Source organism: Patagioenas fasciata, chromosome 7 (genome assembly GCF_037038585.1).
Source record: "Patagioenas fasciata isolate bPatFas1 chromosome 7, bPatFas1.hap1, whole genome shotgun sequence".
Classification (NCBI taxonomy): domain Eukaryota; kingdom Metazoa; phylum Chordata; class Aves; order Columbiformes; family Columbidae; genus Patagioenas; species Patagioenas fasciata.
In genome coordinates, this window is record NC_092526.1 from 39,651,119 (window position 1) to 39,674,640 (window position 23,522).

At 47.2% G+C, this 23,522-nt stretch overlaps 1 protein-coding gene across 3 annotated transcripts in view; it reads right to left on the reverse strand.

Moving 5' to 3' along the window:
• Positions 1 to 23,522, reverse strand: part of SATB2 (SATB homeobox 2) — a 176,358-nt gene that overhangs the window by 34,328 nt on the left and 118,508 nt on the right. For all 3 annotated transcript variants that reach the window (XR_011740134.1, XM_065840845.2, XM_065840846.2), the window contains 3 exons: positions 21,184 to 21,286; positions 10,284 to 10,756; positions 1,781 to 1,993 (listed from right to left, as the gene is read on the reverse strand). Coding sequence is in view for 2 of the 3 variants with exons in the window: in XM_065840845.2 (XP_065696917.1) it covers positions 1,781 to 1,993; positions 10,284 to 10,756; positions 21,184 to 21,286 (789 nt within the window). In the remaining variant the exon portion in view is untranslated. The remainder of the gene's footprint in view (positions 1 to 1,780; positions 1,994 to 10,283; positions 10,757 to 21,183; positions 21,287 to 23,522) is intronic.

Sequence of the window (23,522 nt, forward strand, 5' to 3'; positions counted from 1 at the left end):
GAACAAAATTAGCATGTAAGAGAAAGATTTAAAATACAGCTCTGTCCTGCCTGGGTCTCTGATACTGCTCCACAGCCACACGGCAGAAGAAAGGCTGCCCTGCGCACCCTGAAAGCTGGTCCAGTTTTGTTTCATCACCAAAACAGCTAGGGCAAATACCAAACTGAGACATCACAGCCACTAAGATGAAGTATTTCATGGTAGAGGCCTAGATTCAAAAACTGGTCTTGATGTTAAGGAGTTTGCTGTTATTGAAATGCCTCACTGCAAACAGTGGGGGGGGAAAAGAAGCAGAATGTGTTTGCAGCCCCCGTGCCAGGGCGCTGACACCAGCCATGCCCAGGGCCTCTTCCCTGCAGCAATCGCACCCCTTTGCTGGGGCCATTGGCCCTTCTCACCCTGCGGGACACCCTGTGAGGGGATTTCAGGGACACCGAGCCGGGCTGCTGTGCCTGCGCGTCCGCCGGGCTCCGCTCCCACCCAGCATCCTTCCCACAAGGAGTGATCCGTATCTATGGAAACCACATTTCCAAACGCCATTCCAGCCTCTCCTCTGGCACCCAAAGGCAATTCCCGAAAGGAGGGCGCAGCTCCGGGGTAGGGACCGTACCCACGCAGGGCGAGGATGCTGCCGGGAATGGCTGCGTTGCGGATGAGGATGGAATTCGCCTCCTCAGAATAATCCCGGGCATATGGTGAAGCGCAGTCGCCGCACTGCCTGCCCGGGAGCTGGGAAGGAGCCTCATCTGCAGGGGTGTCCCAGCTGTCAAAACAGCACCTGGGCTGATGGGCATGGCCCCTCGGAGCGCTGGGGACAGGGGACCCGAGCAGCGGGTGACACCGACCTCCACGTGCTGTGGCTGCCGAGTAGAAACCTCGCAATGTTCTGCTGGGTTCTTCAAGCTAATATAAGGTTTTATAATTCCAGAGTATGGTTTTCTAGCAATGCTCTTAAAAAGGCAGGTCAAATTTCCATTATTTTAAACTAGCTGAGGCTAGAATATAGGAAAAATGCCATATTTCAACACAGGACGGAGATGTGGCAACAAATCCAATGTTTATTCTCACTGGATTGCATCTAACCTCTCCGTTTCCTTCTGTTGTTCAATTTTAGCTGTGTCGCAATAAATCTAAGCAGGAATAAGCTAATTCTTTCATTAATAAATACAAATGCACAAAGTGGATACACTACTTAAACATTAAAATAGTTGCCTTTATAATTTATTTTCACTGAAAAGTAAGTAAAAAAGAGTTACACAATGAGTTTCCCATGTGATAAAAATTCAGTGTCATAGCAGAATACGCCTGCTTTCAGCGATAAAGAATTCTTTGTGTCATGTACGGTGGCGAAGTGCAGCCCGGTGACAGGGTCCAACCGAACCAGCTCAACAGCTCCTACAAAGCCTGGATGGGACTCCCAAGGGGGACGATATCAGGGTGCAGTTTGTGGGTCTTCTCTCTTAGTGTAAAGGAACAACCTACCCAGCAGCACGTTAATAACCACGCGCAGTTCGGCCAAGGAGATGCCAGCTGGTGTGGAGCTGCAGAGCGTCGTCTTACTCCTGTACACCTCTACCTCAAGGACCATGACAGAATATGGAGCCCACTGACTTCTAGCAACGTCTATTTAATTCACTGTCGCTCTCTGCTTGCTACAAACTTGTTACTGCCGCACATACGAACCTCTCCACAAGCCCAGAAATCCCCTCTGCGCTCAGTTAATGCGCACAGATCAAGAGGACCCCGCACAGCACACGGGTCAGGAGGCATCGCATCTTACCTGGGGGGTTCTGGAGGAGCTGGGGCTGCTGGCGGCTGAGGACACCATGCTCACGTTGGGGTTCATGCTTCTCTCCCTCTCGTCCTGATAGATCCGATCCCGCTCCGAGTCAGGCAAGTTGAGGAAATTCTGCATCGCCCGCAAGTTTACCAGGAGGGACTGGGAAGCTGTCCGAGGGTCTTCTTCTTTACGCAGGATCTCTGACAACAAGCCCTGGTGCAAAACAGAAATAAAGCCCAGTCATGTGTTTGCTTTCTTCTTTTTCTTTTAGATTTGTTTAGTGTAACCAGCTGGGTTGCGATACTCAGAACCTACATCGGAATCTCATGGGCTCTCCCAGAGGGGATATTTCGTAGGGAAGTGTTTGTCTTCTGGGGGCTGGGGTTTATTTTGGGACTGTCCTATTCTGGCACTGTAATAAGCTTGTGAGTACGGAGATGCTGGATGGGAAGGTAGGTGCATCGGGTGGAAGAAACTGCAGTTACCATCAGGTGTTTGCTGCAAATATTTTAGGAGCTGTTAGATCTCTCTCTTTTCACTTGAAGCTAGGAACACTTGGCAATCCTGTTCATCTCCAACAAATCTGCCAAGGTTGGTAAATTTAGTTTCGACATTTAAACAGTGCGGGGGGTTTATAAAGAAAAACGTTTGGCTGGTTTTCGGTGCTACAGTCCGTTCATTTTGGTTTGGACAGTCATTTCCGAGAGGAGAAAAATGGAGCGATAATAAAGCCTTAGAATCTGGCTTTAGGGATTTAACCGGGTCTTCCGTGCCTCATTTTAAAATACCACGGGCTTCGCATTGCAACCATGAATGAACACCATATTCATGCAGTTTTCATAGGAGCCATTGTTCTAGGAGGTAAGTGCCACGGTACTTCCACACACACCAAAAGGACGCGACGGAGCCATCAATGATGAACATATTGCAGTGTTCGAACTCTGAACAGCAACAGTCAAGGCCGACTCCTTTCTCGTGAGAAAAACATCACTAGAAATCAGCCACGTAGCCAAAACCCTGCAATATTCAGTCTTAGCTTATTTTCTTCTGTATGGGAGAGCCTCCTCCAAAAAGCCTTGCTACAACACTTGCTACGCTTGGCCAACTCACCAAGCACCAGCGTTTTCAGTGTGTATTGGTCTTATTTACCAGACTTCCCAAAGAAAAACAACCGACCAGCCGTGCCCTGGATGATACAGCAAGTCCCTATTATAATTTTCCCTTAAAATCAGTGGAAAATTCTCCAAATGCTGTAATAAATGAAATATCAGTTCCACAGATTCTCACCTTTCTGGGTCTTCTAAAGGATACACAACTTTGTTTTTCAAAGATCAGCTTCAAAATTGAATGGGTTTAGGCCGAAAGAAAGGCACCTGAAAGGTACTGGAGCTGACTCCAAGCTTTTCCCCATCTTAACCTGGCTACATTTATGGCCCAATTTCGGCATTTCAGCAGAAACACAGGTGGCTGCTCCCCCACCAGGAGCTCCAGCTGCTCCTCCTCGTGCTCCCCATGGGGAGAACCTGCCTGCAAAGAGGGGTTTTCTGCAGCTCCTCCAAGTGCTTTGGCAGCTCCAGAGCCACGTGAACACCAATGAAGGGTGAGAAAACTGACCCAGAGGGAAAAACCGGCGACGGGAGATACACAACGCTGGTAAACAACAGTGGCCAGATAGCTGAGTGATAGAGGGGAACAATAAAACAAAGTATCTCGAGAGCAATAACGTTTACAATAACATAATTCTGAGCTACTGAAGTCTACACAAACTAACCAGCCAGTGACATTATAAAAAATAGAGTGATACTAAATAATCTGTTCAGCCTTCTTGTCACCTGCAACAAATTAGCCTTTCAATATGCAAAACATCTTCCTCCCAGAAAAAACAAATGACCGTGATTTCATTTAATTGTAATTTAATCACGCGTAATGTACTTTTTAAAGTGATATACACCAGGTGTGTGGCGAGGAAACTGGCCCAGCCAGATGAACCCAACCGCTTCTATTTTTGAGAAAAGCCCAAAGCCAGCCAGGGACTGTTTGCATTTCTGCACATCATGGTTCTGCTGGAGGGGGTGAGGGAGGGAAACCCACAGCATCCATACATTGGCTATAAAATTCCATTGGCTCAGGATACATTTTAGGACGTCTACAACATCTTTGCTTTTCCAATCCTGTGCATCATTTTTAAACCAGTTGCTGAAGGGAATCAGAATCATAGAATCACGGAATCGTTCGCACTCATTCTATGAAACCCCCTTTGTGAACTCTTTTATTTTCATGAATGACAGGATAAGATCTCCGTGGGACGGCAAACTTAAATAAACCTAACTAATGTGCTAAACCTCAGTTTTTACCTTCTGTGTAAGGAGATTATATATATATATATATATATATATGTGAAGGGTTGAAAAAGCATAAACACTTTTTTCATGCTTTCGGTTTATTCGTGCCTCTCCATAGGTCAGCCATTGCCAAAAGCAACAGCGAAAATGCTGAAATACTAGAAAAATATTGCTCCTGCAGTACTTAAAGCTCTAAGTACTTGAAGCCCAGTACTTGTAACTGACAGACTCGATCGAAAATATATTCTGCTCCCCATCAGGCATAAAGGCGACTCTGATCCGGATCAGAAATCAGGGGTTTACTCAAATTCAACACGTGAATCTTCCAGGTCAGCGATGTGAAGCTCTCAGCACACTGGACTGGTTGGGTATTTGTTTGCCTCTCTGCATTCACTCCAGGTCCCCCCTTCAATAATCTCTTCTGGGCTGAATAAGAGACATTCAGCAGTTCTACAAACCCTTCTCCTTGCTGCTGAGCACACAGCACTGACAGGAACCTCTGCACCAAGCACCCATGGGCTTCGGAGGGCTCGAGTTCCTTTGCTGCTTGGCTCCCATTCCCTGGCATCTCTTGCCAGCTCCAGCTCGGATGTGAAGCAGAAGCGCTGGATGTCTCCTAGAAATGCTTCTCTGGGCAGCGTGGTCAAGTCCAATTTTGCTCGGCAAACTGCTTTAGGCAAAGAGTGGAAATTTCGGTGTGATTAGCCAAGCCAGGCACCTTCACATCCACCGTGCCACAGGTCCCATCGGCCAAAACTGTGTTTGCACCCTGTTCCCAACCAACTCTTCACAGAATCCCAGAATGTCAGGGGTTGGAAGGGACCTGGAAAGCTCATCCAGTGCAATCCCCCCATGGAGCAGGAACACCCAGCTGAGGTTCCACAGGAAGGTGTCCAGGCGGGTTTGAATGTCTGCAGAGAAGGAGACTCCACAACCTCCCTGGGCAGCCTGGGCCAGGCTCTGGCACCCTCACCCCAAACAAGTTTCTTCTCATCTTTAAGTGGAATCTCCTGTGTTCCAGTTTGCACCCATTACCCCTTGTCCTGTCACTGGTTGTCACCGAGAAGAGCCTGGCTCCATCCTCCTGACACTCCCCCTTTCCATATTGATCCCCATGAATGAGTCCCCCCTCAGCCTCCTCTTCTCCAGCTCCAGAGCCCCAGCTCCCTCAGCCTTTCCTCACACGGGAGATGCTCCACTCCCTTCAGCATCTTGGTGGCTCTAACTCTTCTACCCCAATGGGCAAAACGTGTGATGCCACATTCGCATCAGTCCATACGAACTTAGGAATTCTGAGAACTTTGGTTGGTTTTCCATGCGTGTGAACGGGGGGAGCAGCTATCCCCTGGTACCCTTCACCACAGCTGAACACATTACACCAGTCCCTCATTTACAGGAAACCTCCTGCTCTCCAGACCCACTGCTGACAGCCGGAGTAAGAGAATCGGTCTTAAACTCATTTAACTAGCACTAAAACACACACCTCTCAGGAGAGAGCTGCTTAGGCACAAAGCACTTAGAGGCTGATTTGAATAAAACTTATACGGGGCGCAACGATGACAATTTGATTTTTATTATTAAAAATGAAGTGTTTAAATCCTCAAAGAAAATGCCTTTATTGCATTAGTTTAATAAAGCCTCTTTTTTATTACGGTATCTCTTTTTATGAGGGAAGACAGGATGTGCGTGCGGAGCTGAACGTGGATGCACGGGGAAAAGGAAGCAGAGAAGCACCGGCCACCTGCAGCCACAGAACGCCACCATTTATATGACACGCACGTCAAACCTTGATGGGGAAATACGCCAGCAAATGAGCAAGACGCAGAGCCTGTGCACGCTCTGCAGAGCCGCGTCTGCGGCCAAGGCTCCGGACCCGTGAGCATCAGCTGAGCAGGCACAGCCGCCCCCGACCAGCACACGCATCTCAACGCCTGACTCACAGAGCTTTTCATTCAGCCTATTGAATACAATTAAGTTAATTGAAACTGAAATTTCGGGCAGCGCAAAACCCGCTGTTGGAACAAATATCCCATGTACCGAAAATCTGCAATTTATTAAATCAAGCACTTCCCTTGCAGACTTGCCGTCTTTCCCGTGAGTACAGCAGAACGCTGCTTGTGCCACATTGCACACAAGAATAAAACACGCAGGCAACATGAAAGGATTTCACGCAATAAGAGGGAGTTTTTAATGGGGAAAAGAAAATAAATCTTAAAAAAAATCCCCCCCAAAAACTAAAGCCCTTGCTAATTGACTCTGCGCACAATGGGGCCGCCAGCACAGCGATGAATGCAGCAGCGCTGTCTCACCAGGTAACAGGCAGAGAATTAAACCTCCTCGTCTCCCTCTCACTAAAGTCCAAGGCAAAATTCCTTGCAAAAGGAACTCTGCCCAGGATTTGCCTCAGAGATGGAAGAGCTGGTTATTTCAGCAAACTGTATTTCTAATGTTGAAGGCTCTTAGAGGACCCAGGCGAGCGGGGTACACGCTGCCCTACTACGCTGTCCCCCGGAGCTGCTCCGGATAGGAGGGAGGGAGCAGAGAGCTACACCAGCCCCAACACGCCGGGGTTTTTTTACCCACCTTTCTCTGTATCCGGCACCACAACTGCTTCACTCAAAAAGCCTGAAGTTCACGGATATTTCCCGTTTCTGTGGCTGTTCAGGAAAATAAGCACTGGCCACTCGCCCAAACATATTACTAGTTTTGGCTATTATGTCAAAACATTGGCAAAACAGAAAAAAGATGCTTAAGGATTAGAAAAAAGCAAGACAAAAGCAGAAGCACTCAGTCTATAGGCTTTGCACTGGGCACCCCGAGGAGAGCAGCGGTTCCTTGAGCCTGGGATTCGGACTGTCTGGACTTACAAACAGCCTGAGCATCCACCCAGCAAAGCCGGACACCCGGCCTGCAGGGACAGGAGGGAGAGCACCTTCATCTTCCTTCCGTGAAGCTGGGTTCAAGTGACCTGCTCCCCAGATGGGATTTTGAAGCACATCAGCACCTCCAGACTTGCTAAAAACTTGCCAGAGAATGACAAGGTGAATCCAAGAGACCATTTTCAGGCACTGGCTTTAAGATAGTCCCCTTACTTCTGTAACCATTGCCGCCTGCCCGTTTCTCAATACATCCCAACCTGTGACACACAGTATTTGTCTAAGCAGGCTTAGACAAACCTGGTAGTGTGCACGACTATTTAAAATGTTCTGAAGGTTGTGTAGGAATTTCCTGTTCACTGGAAATGACCACCTTCAATAACTATATTGTCTTCTGCGTGTCTAAGAACTCTCTTCTGCCTGTCCAGATTGCTGAATAAATAAGCATTTAGATTCCACAGCAGGGTGAATTCAAATTGGGACATTGACTCGCTAAATAGAAAATAAAAAGAAGGCGCAGAGGTTAGCCCAAGGCATTAACTGAAAATCCGTCATGCACTCTGTGAGGGTTTTTCACAGCCAGTTTCAAATACATCTTAAAACGTTTACTCTGGAATTTTCTGTCTGAAGGAAACCCTCTTTGTGGGGAGCACAGCCCTGGAGCTCCCTGGGCACCCAGCAGCAACGAAGGTGCCTGGTCCAGCCCCACCAGTCCTGCGCCCCAGGAAACCCTCAGGATCTGTCACAGAGCCCAAGGCACTTTGTGTTCATTTATGAAGACAACGTGGCCACAGGTGGAGGCAAATATCATTGTCTTACCCTGGGAACTTCCAACTTTTAGAAGAAGATTCAGATGTTCCCCAAACAACGTGCTTACAGCCCTATTTCTGCCCCCGCCTCCCCACGCGTACATGTGTCAGCCACTTGTTCCGATGGATTCAGCCTGGTTTGGATCAGAGCTTCCTCTACTTCATTTAGCAGACTTGCTCAGATGGAAGGGTCTCAGGGGAGAAATAATGTTCATAAGAGGAGGGTTTTCAGCATTGAGTATGTAGGTCATTGGACTTTAAAATAAATTAGAGGATAGTTTATCTATTAAACAAGCCTCACAGTACATATTTTATGAAGCTATACTTAATTATAGGCCAATGTGCACCACAGAGCTACCACAAAGAAAGATGAACCGGTGGTCCATGCCTCAGTGATTAATACAAGTATTAGCTGATTGTTGTATGGCATCTATCACTTGGTACCATCAGGAGAAACACCAGACTGCCGGTTTCGAAGGCTGGCACTTCCTGTGAACTGCATCAACTCACACCTTTCCCGAGAGAAACCCCCGTGTGTCTGTGCCCCCCGAGGAGAGAATCCTCAGAGGGACACAAGGTGGTGAGAGCAGCCTTGAACTTGAACTTCAAGCGCCTTTCACAGAGCTTGCTGCTCCACCACAGGTGTGTGGGAACATCCCACGTGCTCTGGCATGTGGGGCAAGGTCAACCGCCTTCTTAATACCTCACACGGTCTCTGGCACAGGGAGAGATTGATTGGAGTTGGAATTAAAAGCTGAGGATGGGGAAGCATAAATATGAACCTACACCCTGCTAGGTGATGGCTCCTAGGGACATGATGCACTATTTGTAAGAGCCGCTGGTCTTCTCTGCGAAGGCCCTGTAGCCTAAGGAAACACAGCTGGGAGATGGGTAAACCTGCCGTGGATGTTTAACACTTGCCTGGTCTGGAATTGGTGTCGCGGACTGTATAGCACATCATATTACTTACAATGGAGGGCTAAGAAGTAGGTGATTTCTTTCCTTTTATAAAAAAAGATGTGTCTCGTTTCTTGTAATGAAGTGATCGAAATTGGGGAGTTTTTTCTTTCAAAGAGAAGCTGGAGAAATTGGTGTATCCTAAGACAAATGTCAGCAGGAGGACCAACAAAACCAGCGGTACTGGTACCCCGAATTACAGATCTCCTTCTATATACTGAGCACACACGTAAAGGGGTCGGAGGACGGAGCATCACGTCCCGTTTCCAGGTGCAGTCCTGCAGAGTTCCCGCTGACCTCTCGCTCCAGTTCAGAGCACATCGCTCTGTCAATACCATCTACCTGATTACACCAGGCCTTACATAGAACGCGTTAAGAGCCCAGAGGGATGAAAAGCTTTTCCAAATTAAAAGAAGCATTTTAAAGAGGAAACACTCATACATTCCCACATAGCGTTCATTTTATATCCTCCAGGCTAACCCCAGAACTCAAAGTCACATTGACTGGAAGTGAATGTTTTTACTGAGTGCAGCCATCTTATGAATTTAATGGAATAAAGGAAGTAATAAAAATGTGCTCCATACTTCAATTAGTTTCCCTATAACATGGCATTTCCAAAATGGCAGTGCCAAAGAAAATCATTAACCCAGGAGAACAGACAAAGGCCCCGTGTGGGGCAAGTGACAGACCTCCAGGAGACGCGCACACGGGGCCCTTGTATTCTCTTGCCAGCAAAGCCCACCTCAAAGACCAACTCTTGACTGCACAAAATCAATTGGTACCAATATTAAATATTAAGCCACTTTCCATTTCTTTAGCCTTGTTACAGAGTATCCCAATGGAGAGATGGCAGTTTGAATGCCCTGGGTGGTGTCTGGCAGCAGGATAAATGTCAATGGCCGGTCTTTCTGAACCCACCCCGGTCCTCCAGGCTTAACCCGACACTATCGTGTTATCATCCCAACATCTGCATTTCACTGTGTGAGCGAGAAAACCCACATGTCAGGTGTGTGAAAGCAAACACAACCTGCAGCAAACGGCAAACACCTTTCCCAGCAGGTGGTCCTCGGGCCCGGGGACACGCGGCTCACAGGTTCCTCGTGACAGTGGCCTCTGGTACTGGCCGTGGCATCACCTGAGCCATGGGAAGGAACCGAGGAAGCCACAGGAGCCCCAAGACACCTCTGACTCTCCCAGTCTCTTGTCACCTCTTCCTAGCCATTAAGTGGGAGTAGATGTGGAAGTTTATAACCACAGAGAGGAGCTCAGGGAAGAACTGAGACGAGCAGAATTACTGCTGGTAAACTCAGCTGGGGTAACCGTGGGGTGACCACATGCAAACAAACAGCTGTTGTAGGAAGAAACAGTCCTGTCAAGGAGACTAAAGGAAAAATCAGAGGGTGCTTTGCCCTGTTTCTGCGGCACATCTCCTGCCTTCATCTGCAAAAACCATCCAGCCCCACAAGAGTCACCACTTTGCCCTCTCAGCACGTCTGGGTTATAGAACAGAAAGCGATACCTGTGTGCGGTTGAACGCTACTCTTGCAAACACAGCTTGAGACACGCTGGCCCTCTTCAGCTCGTCTCTGACTTGCTGGTAAATGTCTGGAGAGACTTCCACCGAGGAATTGGCCGGCTCTGGTTTGACAGCTCTGGGGATGGGTGGGTGATTCAAGAACTGCTGGTTGATGGCCTGCGGGTGCTGGTGGGCCAAGAGCCGGCTGACGGCGATCTGTTGGTTTATCAGATGGGCCATTGCTATTTGCTGCCTCACCAGCTGCGGGCTGAGCTGCGGAGACAGGAGCCCAGGGTTTATCATTGTCTGCATCGTTGGCACTTGGTTTCGGATTGGAGTACTGTGGTGAATTTGGCCATGAGGAGACTGCTCGTTAGTTTTTCCCAAGGTTGCCAGCTGGTTGATATTTGGTAAGTGCATGGGACGTTGACCGAGAACACAATAGTCTGAAAGGTTTTCTCTTTCCACTCTTTCCACTGTCAAAAGAGAAAAATCAGGTTGCTGTCATTTCGGTTGGCACTCACAGGACGGTCAGGGTCAGGATTACTGCAGGGGCTGCGCTCGGCAGCACCCGCTTTACTTGGCAAATCTACAACTGCATCAAAGCGTCACAGAAACGTAAGCAAAAGCAGCGCAAACTAAAAGCAACAGGTGTAGTTAACATTGTTTTGGACTTCGCAGGTGTCACCCACTGCCCAGGACACCTCCTTGTCAGACAGATTCCCTCCCAGCCTCGTTTCGTAAAGAAACGAGCTTGGACATTTCCACTCACGCTGCCACTAGCTTTTGAATTTGTCACAGCAGCTTGAATAACTGTGAAAAGGGGTGGATGTTTCAGAATGGCTGGCATCTAGGGGGAGGAAAGAAACCCAAGCTGGCATTCACACCAGCCCTGTGGACACCCTGGCAGCTCCCGGAGCAGCTTCTCCTGACAAACACAGCAACTCTCGCCTCTTCCGACAGAAACTCTGCCGGCGCCGTGCGGATAAAGCACAGGAGGGGATCTGCAAGCCGTGGTTCCTACACACAAAGCCTCACCGCCCTGCACAGAGCCCTCGCAGCAGCTCTGCATGGATGCTCAACTTCAAAGAAAGTGGCTTCGCTCTCTTAAAGAAACCCTTTGTTTAGCAAAACAAAGCCCCGCGTTCCCTACGTGACACCATGCGACACGCAAAATGCGCATTCTGTAATTAGATATATCCATACATATCATCCCTTTTAAGTATCTTCTGCAAGTATCTTTTCAATATCAATATCTTTTCATGTAACTGATAAACTAACTGTGCATACCACAAATACGAATTTCTCCTAAAAGTAGTACTTGAAATAGGAAATGAAGTTTTTAAAGCACATAAATAAAACTGTTACTTAGATAATGTTAAGTAATCAGAAGTCATTTTACAGCAGGTTGCAGGTTCCATGAGCCTCGCCGCATACAAATGGATAGGCGTTTCTATATTGATCTGATAGCAAAGTGTTCAGGGATGTGTATCATACAACTAGAACACTATTACCTCCTCCTTGTACTGCTCTCAGTGAGCAACATGACAGGATTGATTTTATAAATGCCATTATACCATTGTAACTTGTGTAATGATTAACAACTGTACAAGGCTTTGGACTCTTTTTTAAAACTTAATCTCTATAAAGCTTTGAACTCGCCCCAGCCAGTGCTCGGGATGACAGTCACTGATGGCTTTCTGGGCTCCTTCTGAGTAGAATGAGAGCTCTTTGCACCTTTAGAGCTGACCTCAGACCAGAGGGCTGAATTCTCACTGCCAGCAAACCCCCTGCAATTACTCCAAAGGCGTAGGAATTAACCTGATGGCAATAGAATAAAGGTGTTGCTTGGTGTACGTGGAGCATCCTACTAAAAGAAAATACAACCAGAACTACTCCCAGTCTTCATTTAAACCCCTGGAAATCTGGAGTCCTTCCACCGGGAGTTTCAGAAGAGCTGAGGTAAGTTCTGAACTATTTTGTAGTTGAAGAAACGCACAGAGAGTAAGTCAGTGAAACCAGCAAATTACTACTTGTTAGAACACAAAAACAGTAACCAAGTGTTTTTTGAAAACTTGGTGAGAAATAAATATAAATAACATTCACTTTCTGGGTTGAACCACATTTGCCAAGTTTCCACCCACTCCTGACTTGAGTGCCAAGTTATAAACCCCTATAAAAATGAAGTTTAAGATGAAAAGGCTGCCAGGCTGTTAATCTCTGTAGTGCTATTTGGAACTACAATCACACAGAGCCATCACCTGACTTCTATAGGTGCATTTTTCGCTTATTATCAGTTTCCTTTTTTCGATCACATTAGACTATCCAGCCATGCATATAATACCCCCAATAAACAAGCCAGACTCTGGTCCCTTCAACCACTTCAATAATAAAAGGTTACCATTAACAGTTACGCTGCATGGAAAAAATGCGCATTACTCAACTCCTCAAGCCTCTCTCCCTCTCCAGCACATAGCCCAGATCAGACTCCCAGTTGGTCTCTGGGAAGGACGGACTGGTAGGGCTCTGTGGGGCTGGACAGGCCAGCTTGCCAGCAACATGCTGGAAAAAAGGGACAGAGGAGCCACGAGGTTGCTGTGACATCCATGTCCTGCTTCCCATCTTCTTGGGATAGGGTTCCTTCATCTGCATCCTCCATTTTCCACGTTCCTACCCCATTACAGCCTTTCGCTTTTCCTCCCCATGTTTGCTATTGCTCCACTCAAACTGGAGACGTCCTTGGAGCTCTTGGAGTCCTGTAGGAAATGGCTGTTACTTGAATATATTGGAATACAAAGCAGGGAAGACAGAGGAGCAGGACCTTAAATTGGGAAGGAGAGGGCTCCATGGACACACGCTGTGTCCAGGTGCTGCTGACAAACTTCCTCTGCTAGCAGAATTATTTTGGTTGGAAAAGCCCCTCAAACTCATGGAGTCCAACCATTAACCCACCCCTGGCACTGCCCCATGTCCCTGAGACCCTCATGTCCGTCTGTCCAACCCTCCAGGGATGGTGACTCCAGCACTGCCCTGGGCAGCCTGTTCCAATGCCCCACAGCCCTTTGGGGAAGAAATTGTTCCCCACATCCAACCTCAACCTCCCCTGGCGCAACTTGAAGCCGTTTCCTCTGCTCCTGGCGCTTGTTCCTGGGGAGCAGAGCCCGACCCCCCTGGCTCCAAGCTCCTTTCAGGCAGTTCAGAGATCAGAAGGTCTCCCCTCAGCTCCTGTTCTCCAGCTGAACCCCCAGGTCCCTCAGCCGCTCCCATCACACTTGTGCTCCAGCTCCTCACCAGCTCCGTTCTCTTCTCTCAACTCACTCCAGCACTTCCAGGTCCCTGGACCACAGGTCCTGTGCCATGCTCAGGGCACCCCAGCATCGCATCTGCCCTTCATCGCCTTGCACCCTCTACAACATCTCACAACACACTCAAAAACCAACATAATCCCCAAATGGGAGCAGCAAATTGTCATACTCCAATGCTCCTTTCTCTTCTTGTAATGATTACCACGTGTGCCAATGTATTTCCACTCCATACTGAGGCAGAGGCTCCATGGATACGGCACAACCCCAGCGCAGTGCCCGTCCCCTGCACGATGCTCTCACCCTCTCCCCAATCTGCCGTGCCCAGTCCAGCAGCTGCCGCCGTCCGCAGCACAATAGCTTGGGGTGGTCCGCATGCAACTCTCCACTGGAAACAAAACCAGCTCAAAAGACCTAAAATAAGATTTATTTCTCCACCTTCCCTTCCCCTCACCCTTTATTTTCACTGAGTTGTTAATAGGAACATTCTGACAAACAGCCTGTGGGGCATCTGGGGCTGCAGAGCGGCGCTGCAGTGACTGACGGCCCTGCAAACCAAATTCCTGTGCGCAAGAAGGGACGCGGGGACACGCAGGACCCTCCAGCACCCATGACCCAGCGAGTCCTCAGCTCTTCGGTCCCACAGGCACGCAGGCACTTTGCCCCAGAGTAGGAAGAGGCTGGTAGAGAAATGTTTTGTAATAAGCGACTACCCGGCAGAATTGCCACGCTTCAATTGTGAGAGGATGTCACCACCCAGGGCCGTTCTCCGGCGCTTCACAGTTTGCTGGGGTTTTGTTGTTTTATTTATTATGGAAAACCTGGTGATCCTCAAAGCCGTTCCCGGCGGCAGTCATGGCTCTGTGGCCTCTGCTCAGCTCCAGAGGGACAGGTCCCCACGGCTTCTCCTGCCTTAGCACTGCCCTGCAGCAAGGCCTGCACTCCAGAGCTGTGCTTGGGGGATGAAGAACATCCTCCTCCTCCTCCTGCTCCACACTGTGAGCCTGCGCTCCTGCTTGCGCTACCTAATTATCAACTACCGCTCTGGGAACAGCAGAACCACTCCAGAGCGCAGGAGGTGCTTTTAAAGTGGTAATTGTGTATCTTTTCATCTATAATTAGGATAATTACTTATTTCTTTTAATCACAGCCCGCTTAACCACTTCAGTCCAAAGGGCTGGTCTGAGGAGTTTCATTTTCCTTCAGCATCCAATCTTTGTGTTTACCCAAAGTCGCTCCCCAACTTCACTGACCGTCTGCCGTCTGCCTGGGCCGTCTGTCCCTGCAGTCAGGACTGGAGGAGCAGCGGGTTGACTGGAGAAGCAGACCTGATAAGGAGTTGTTACTGTAAAACCTTTCCCCTCCTCTGCTCCTGCAGGACAGCAAACAACCTCAGAATAGCTCCAGAGCACAGACAGGGATGGTTTGGCCGCTGGCGGTCAAAGCCTAATGGAAAACAGACAGGAAAGGCCATTGTCTGCTCCTCGTTGTGATGCGAATCCTTCAGTTCGCACCAAAGCACAAATGACTCTTTTTGCAATTAGAAGAGCTGTAATTAAAAGCGGAGCTTTGAGCAGCACCAGCGTCAGGTGAACGGAGCAACATCCCAGCGCCGCTGGCTCTCTGTGCCACCGAGCTTCTCCTTCTCTCCTCCTAACACCAGATCCATGTCACCCCTTGGGACACAGAGATGCTGACATGTTTTCTGTCAGTTCTGCTTTCACATGGGAAGTAATCTGTCCTGGACTGCACTGCTTCCAAAGACGCTTGTCAGAAGAGAAGAGTTTAATCTATGATCTTATTTTTAGATAATATCTGGGCTACTGTACAGGTTCAAGAGGGCACACAGAAGTATGAACTTGGTTCTTCGTAACCATGTTAACATCGTTAGTGCACAGGATGTGCCAGATCCATGTGGCACAGAAAAGCGTGATGTTGAAGGTGCTTTAGTGACCACCCAACATAGGAATATCACTCAGGTGCAGTGGAAGAGGAGAAGCAGGACAAACATGACTCAGAGCTGTCTGACAGAGACACAGACTCCTGGTTTACATGAGACTGATGGTCTCATCTGCTATAAAAATATCTCCTTTCCTGTCAAACTGCTGTGACAGAAGCTTGTCCTGCTATTGAAGCAGGGAGATGCAAATCCCTGGGCGGCCCCTTTGGGAGATCCATGTCATCAGGATGACAGCAGGGTGACCATGAGCCAGCACTGGGCCCTTGTGGCCAGGAAGGCCAATGGTACCTGGGGTGGATTAGAAGGGGGTGGTCAGTAGGTCCAGAGAGGTTCTCCTGCCCCTCTGCTCTGCCCTGCCCTGGTGAGACCACACCTGGAATATTGTGTCCAGTTGTGGCCCCTCAGTTCCAGAAGGACAGGGAACTGCTGGAGAGAGTCCAGCGCAGCCACCAAGATGCTGAAGGGAGTGGAGCATCTCCCGTGTGAGGAAAGGCTGAGGGAGCTGGGGCTCTGGAGCTGGAGAAGAGGAGACTGAGGGGGGACTCATTCCTGGGGATCAATATGGAAAGGGGGAGTGTCAGGAGGATGGAGCCAGGCTCTTCTCGGTGACAACCAGTGACAGGACAAGGGGCAATGGGTGCAAACTGGAACACAGGAGGTTCCACTTAAACATGAGAAGAAACTTGTTCCTGGTGAGGGTGTCAGAGCCTGGCCCAGGCTGCCCAGGGAGGTTGTGGAGTCTCCTTCTCTGCAGACATTCAAACCCGCCTGGACACCTTCCTGTGGAACCTCAGCTGGGTGTGGAAAAAAACAGTCAAGGGTCTGTAACTCCTGCTGAATCCTGACAACTTTAAACTGGTATTTCAAGAGGGACACGGCTGTGGGGACGGCTCTGAGTCAGAGCTGATCTTCAGGCCAGGGATGGCAGCTAGATGCTGAAAAGTTTGCCTGGAAATGTTGTTATTTGCTTTTATTTTTCCTGACAAAAAGTGACGGAAGTCCTATTTTTAGTGAAATAAATACACGGTCAGGAGTCTAAAAGTAAGCAAAGCAAAAATTACCGTAAAGTCAAGAGCCACAGAGCTGACCCGAGTGACCCCAACTGGTTTATAGCGCCAGAGCCGCGACTGATATCCAAACAAAACACAGAACGGTCTGTTCTTAAAAAACTTCACATTTCTGCCTCAATCTGTTAGTTAAAAGGGCAAAAGGTGAAGATCTATATACGCATAGACACACGTACATATATCTAACCCCTTCTATTTACCTAGAAAGAGATATATACATCATCATTCCACAAAAACTTTCAGACAGTCACAGTCCCAAACTCCCGTCCACACAAGCTATATTTTGACAGGCACTGATGGCAGGAGCAAAGATGAGATGTTCTTAATATGCAGACAAAGAAAATATGTCTTTTTTATTTTTAAGTTCACAACGTATTTATTTCTCCCCTCTACTTTCCCAACTTCCTCCCACCAAGCTAAGCTGGGTCATCAGGCAAAATAAAACATTCGCACCAGTTACGAGTTTCAGTTGTGAAAGAATCCTGATACAGTGATAGTCCTCTGGTAAAAATAGAGAGCGGGACACTTGGAAGCGAAACAACAATTGAGAAATAGAGCTAAAAAATCTTCTAAATGCTACCAACCCAAAACACTGGGTAAGGAGTAGGTGACCCGGCCAGGTCTGATCCCTTGACAATGATTTGAGTTGCATGGCAAAGTTACAGAATCACAGATCCCAGAATGTCAGGGGTTGGAAGGGACCTGGAAAGCTCATGCAGTGCAATCCCCCCATGGAGCAGGAACACCCAGCTGAGGTTCCACAGGAAGGTGTCCAGGCGGGTTTGAATGTCTGCAGAGAAGGAGACTCCACAACCTCCCTGGGCAGCCTGGGCCAGGCTCTGCCACCCTCACCATGAACAAGTTTCTTCTCAAATTTAAGTGGAACCTCCTGTGTTCCAGTTTGCACCCATTGCCCCTTGTCCTGTCACTGGTTGTCACTGAGAAGAGCCTGGCTCCATCCTCCTGACACTCCCCCTTTCCATATTGATCCCCAGGAATGAGTCCCCCCTCAGCCTCCTCTTCTCCAGCTCCAGAGCCCCAGCTCCCTCAGCCTTTCCTCACACGGGAGATGCTCCACTCCCTTCAGCATCTTTGTTGCCCTTTGTTGTTCTCTCCATACATACACATATATATGTATAGAGTAACTTACAAAGAGTTTTGTGTGTTGGTTTTTCCTGTTTGTTTGTTTTGCTTTCAATATATCTATTTGTTAATCAAGTTAAGAAACAACGCAAGCCTTTGAAACAATCCTTGAATTTCAACATCATTGAATACCTTCTCCCAGCTTGGGCAAGCTCAGCATCTCGAGAAACCAGAGACTGAGGAGGAACCTGCAGGTTTGGGAACCACTGGACTAAGCCATTGCTGTACCACTGTCATCAACTAACACGGAACCTTCACTAAAAAGGGTGAATTCCTCATTGGAGTAGGCTGAAACACACCATCAGGTATGCACAACTCTATACTTAAGCGCCTTGCATCCCTCAAAGAGAAAAATAAAAAAGGAGATTAAAAAAAGGCCTCACAGAGTAATATCCAAGGACCACGCCGAGCTGAACTCGCTGGAAATTGTTGATAAATGACAAGCATCAATAGTTTATCTGTCTTTGGGGTGAGTTCAGCAGAACGCACACTGAGAGTGTTTACTTGAGATTTGATCCAACCCCACTTGTGTACAGCTTTTACATCTGTTGCTAATGATATCAAATTATTGATTGTTCACTTTTATTTATTTAAACATTAACTATATACTTGGCAACCTGATGCTTTGCTTTTTTTTCTTCTTTTTTAAATTCCAGAGAACTTTTTATTTTTGCCTGGCTTCAGTTGTAATTACTTTGATCTTCCAGAGTGTATAATTATTTTACTGTTTATTTATTTCTATGAGGAAGAAAAAAAGTTTGACCTAGGAGATCTATATGTGGCAATTTGTAACAGAATCACAGAGCTTATGTTTAGGAAATCATGGTTTTGATTAAGGAACAACGATTTAGTTCCCACTGTTTTATTAAAACAGACATTAGCAGATAATAGGAACCACACTGAACACTGTAGGCTGCATTGGCTTTGCAACGTCAATAAAGTTATTTTGAAGCCCCTTCCTATTTGGTGTTCACCACAGCTCACGTGAATTGTTTTTTTGCTTTTACTTTCTATTAACCAGCTCTGGCGTTACCCATGGATACGGGTGCTGCTCCCAAAGCCTCTAAATTAGGGTTTTACCCAATCTAGCCGGATTACAACCTGAAAAAATGAAGCGCTGCATCACCCATCCACCTCCACGGAAAACCTAAGTCCTTTTGGTTTTAAATGTTATTAAAGGAGTATGTGATCACTGAACTCACTGGCTTTGTGCACTAACCGAATAGGAATATCTGGTTATAGAAAAACCCCAAAACGTCCCCAAAACACTGGAAAGCACCTGCGAGCAGCCCTGTCCCTGTGTGCAGTGGATTCTCCGTGCAGCACCGTACCTGCCAACAACGCTTTGTTTTCTCTCCCACTCGCAGGCTGGTGAATCAACACGACTTTAACTGCTTTATAGCAGCTTGTGTTTACTTCACACATACCTTAACCTTCCTTCTTCTCCTCCTCCCAGCACGCACACACTTCCCAACAGCAACTGGCTGTGCCGCTTTGAGCGGCGCAGATGCAGAGTCATCCCGCTAACTCTTCAGGTTCGGATCCTTGACCTCTTGATTGAGGTCTCGTTCTGCTTTTACTGCACTTCACGATTTAACTGTGCACTTACTAAGTAAGAAAAAGTGAGAGGTGAAGGCATTGAATGCTCTGCGGATGGAAGCGGGAGGCAGCGGCGCGCTGGGAACACTCAGGGGCTGGAGTGGCATCTCCACCGCTAAGAACACTACACTGAAGGGTTTCAGTGCCTCTGCATGGCACCCGGCCCCGTTTGGGGAAAAAGAAGACGAAAAAAATAAAGAAATAAGAAAAAAAAGCTCATCTCTGTTCTCCTATAACATCGGGTAAAAGCAAACGGTGATGACCTTGAAGCTGTTTGATTTCTTTGATTGTTTTTCAACCGAGAGGATATGTTAAAGCTCTTCGAATAAAATTCTTTTATTAAGACACGCCGTTGAGAGAAGAGAAACACTTCTGAGTCACACAATGGCAACGTGGAGCAAGAAGCGACCACCCGGTTCATTTGGTACGAGGGTAATCGTGTACCGAAATATCCAATCAACGCTTTTACTTCAGGGCTAAATCATTTCGGTAGGTGAAAAGCAACACCTCCATTTCCTCAGTTGCATTGTTACCCCACTTCTGCCTGAACAACCTTCCTTCTAGACACCAATAATTCTACAATAAAACATTCCTATTTCCCTGTCTCCAGTGAAAATCCAAGGCCTGGCCCGGTGTCTCACAGGTAGGCTCCACACAGGCCGGATGCGCCGAGGGAACCAGATGCCTCACAACTTGTTGGGATATTTTAAGCAGTTTCGTTTCACGCGTTCTTAACTCAAGCAGCAGGCTCTTTATGGTATTATGATGCAGATTTCAAGTCTGTCCTACGAAAACTAAACAAGCAACCTTTCATGGCTGGTGTATGCCAGCCTTTTAAGAGCAAAAGGCAACAGCCCGGTTTGAAAGCCGCTAATCTTCACGCCAATAAAAGGACAACGGCTTCTCGAGAAGGACAGGACACGACCCTGTTTCTGCAGAACGCTCGTGAATCCCGTTATGATTTTCCTGGCCACAGAAAGGATCACAGACAAAACAACAAAACGAGCGAGAAAAAGCCTACGGAACCCCACCTATCCCAGGGTGAAGCTGATCTCCAGCGCTGACCAACATCTGGGGAGAGGAGCTGGGCAGTACTACGGAAAATGCTTTTGACTATCCCCAAACTCCCACTCCAAACCAAAAAAACCCTCTTAAAACACGCGGCCCAGTACACACGCAAGTCCCTTCCCAAAGGAAAGGATGAATAAAAGAGCAAATGACACATGACGGGTGCTCATCCCGTCACTTCGTGCGCTACCCAAAGGTGGCTGCGGTGGCGAGAGTGGGATCAGGTCCATGCAGAATAATTTCACTGCTAACCAACAAATACAATGTCATTGTAGAAAAAAATACAAGCAACGGGCTATTTCCATCTCCAGTGGGTGCAGCACCTTGTTATGTAGCATTAATTGGGTATTAAATGCACCAGACGCCCCGGAATGCCCGTGGTATCACACCCAGATCACTCAGACACATCTTACCTCTCACGGATGGAGTGCAACCGAGGTAATCTACAGAGCAATTTAACTTGTAAATCCAGAGCTTCTGGAACATTTTCTTTTTCTAAAACGTTTTAGCTTAATTCAAAACACAGTTGATCTTTCAGCACAGCTAAATGGGATATTTTAAGCGCGTTTTAAGTGGCCTGTGTTTTCACGCCAGCCTTGTTTGTGAAGTATCAGATTTAATTTCAAATGTGCTGCGACTGTGCCCTCTTTGTAGACAAACTTGCTAATATTATTATAGCTTATTATCACTTTTACTTAAAGCAAATAATCTCAAACTGTCAGCAGAAGTTCAAGAACTTGGAAAGTCACAAAAAATCAATTTACCTTTAATCTTCTTGTACTTTTTGTACCATCTCCCAAACTCCTGGCACTTGGTTGCTGACACATTGGCATAGTATGTGCTATTTACAATGGATGAAATCATGCTCTGGAAGTACAGAAAGAAAGAGAAAAAGTGTTTTAAAATATCTTGCACAATCAGAAATCTTTTCCAGGGAAAGCGACTGACATGCGATGCACAATCATCATCCGTTTGCGACTTTAAAACCAAAAGAAGTGTCTGATGAGCACACAAAATGGGGTTTATTCTCCACTCTAGATTCTCAGTTGTAATTAAAATTAGAAAATCATAATTATTATTTTGCATAATAACGCAAGAAAAGTGCAGGACAAGCCCAGACTGAGACCTGCAGCGCAGGCCGGGGGGTCAGCTCTACTTTATTTGGTACCTGTGATACTACAAGATCTAAACTTTGGTTGCCGTGCTGGGGAACACACGCTCGCTGCACCTGGCTGAGAACAGGCGTGATTTAGGAACCAGATCCTAAAGGTAAGATGAGATGCTCCAGCACGCAGAACCCAAACAATGCTGTTCAGACGGCTCTGTGCTGCTTCCAAACCAGCCAGACCGCGCGGCCAAGAACCGAGAACATCCGTGCCACTCGCTGCAGAACAACGGTTAGGCGAATAAGTTAAATTAATATAATTTATAGAAACATGTGATTAGCCTTTGTGTGAAAAATCAGCTAAACCAGAAATTAACAGTGCCATTCAGAGCGAGCAGAACTACGGATACTACAACACAGAACTGCCAAAACCTACAAAAAAGCTCAGCAAAACTGAAATGTCACTTGTTTAACCACGAGCTCTCTCTACTCTTGCAGAGTCACTCCAAGTAGAGAGGGGTAGAACTATTTTGCACCACCTGATACTCATAAAAATGATAGTTTATACCTGGGATGCTTCCAAGGTCAAATCATTCCCAGCAAGGTCTTACCCTGCTAACGCATGGGAGCCAACACACCTTCTCCAGAAATCCCATTTTCCCTCTGCCCCCCTTCTTTACTCACCTCAAAGTGCAGAAAAAAGCTCTGGCCTGTTTTGGGAGCTTTTTGCCCAGAGATGAGGGAGGGAGGATGATCTCGCAGCCCAAAAGAGCTGTTTCCCAAAGGTTTGAGCTCTGGCGCACCAGCTCTTGTGCAAAATGGGATTTGGGGTATCTGGGAAAAGCTCACGCATTGGCTTCCAAATTTTGGCAGCGCTTTAAAACAAAACCCATCTCTTTCCTCTTGCAGCTTTGTTCAGCCCCCTACCCAGCTCACTGCGGTCTCACGGGACTCCAGCTGCTCCTGAACTCTGCAGTTTAGGGGCTTAAAAAACATGAGCAAAACAGAGAGACTTAAAGGGACCTGGGTGGCGCAGCTCAGTTTCAGTCTCCAACAGGTAATTCCCCATTCTCTGCTGTCTTTTCGCTCTAAGTTTCCCACTCGAAGGCTGCTCTGGTGCACTGCGGGCTATGAAGTAAGAGCCTTTTTAAGTGGCAGCTTCAATTTCTAAAACTGAGATTCAATTTTCTAATTAAAATCAATATTTTGAGACATAAACCTAGCATTGTGGCAGTCAGCAGCAACTCCCTCCCCATAAATCCTGCCTTGCTCAGGTCACTTTGACGAGCAATAGTTATTCCGAAAGCCTGACTGGGAAGGGCTTTGAACAAAGTTGCCCTGAGATAAGTTGCTTTTTCTTTTAGATTTAGTTAAATTTCCAATCACTAAGGAAGGGTGGGGAAATTGCATAGCTCTGTCTACATAACAATTCAGTTTTTCCCCTTTATCCCTCCCAAATCCTCCAGTTCTACAGTAAATCAACATCACTGAAATCTCAGGGCTACTAAATATCACCCAATATACAAACCCATTAACCTTTATTTGAGAAAGCAAGGCTTAAACTAAATCATAAAATCAAATAGTGAATCAACCACTGGTGAAAAATCCCAGGAGAGATTCTGTTGAGCTGCTCGATGGGAGAGCAGGGGAAGGAACCAGGACAACTTTCGGACTGCACACCTCGCTATTAAATGGAAAGGAATCCTAGGGGTACTTCTGCTAGGAACCTTGATATGAAAGGAAAGATCCAGTCACAAGAAGAGTGGGGAAAAAAAAGACTAATTGGGGGTTTCTAAATGATGCATATTATTCCTGGGAAAATCCTTAGAGAAGGAACAGATAATATGAAGTAGCAGATATCATCGTGGCCATGTGGAATGAAAACTACTTAGTCCAGGAGCTAAGAAATAGCCACACGATGAAAATCCAGCGCAGGGTGTGGAAAATATGGGATGTGCTGACATCCCAAGAAACCCTGACCAAAGTCATGGGCTGTGC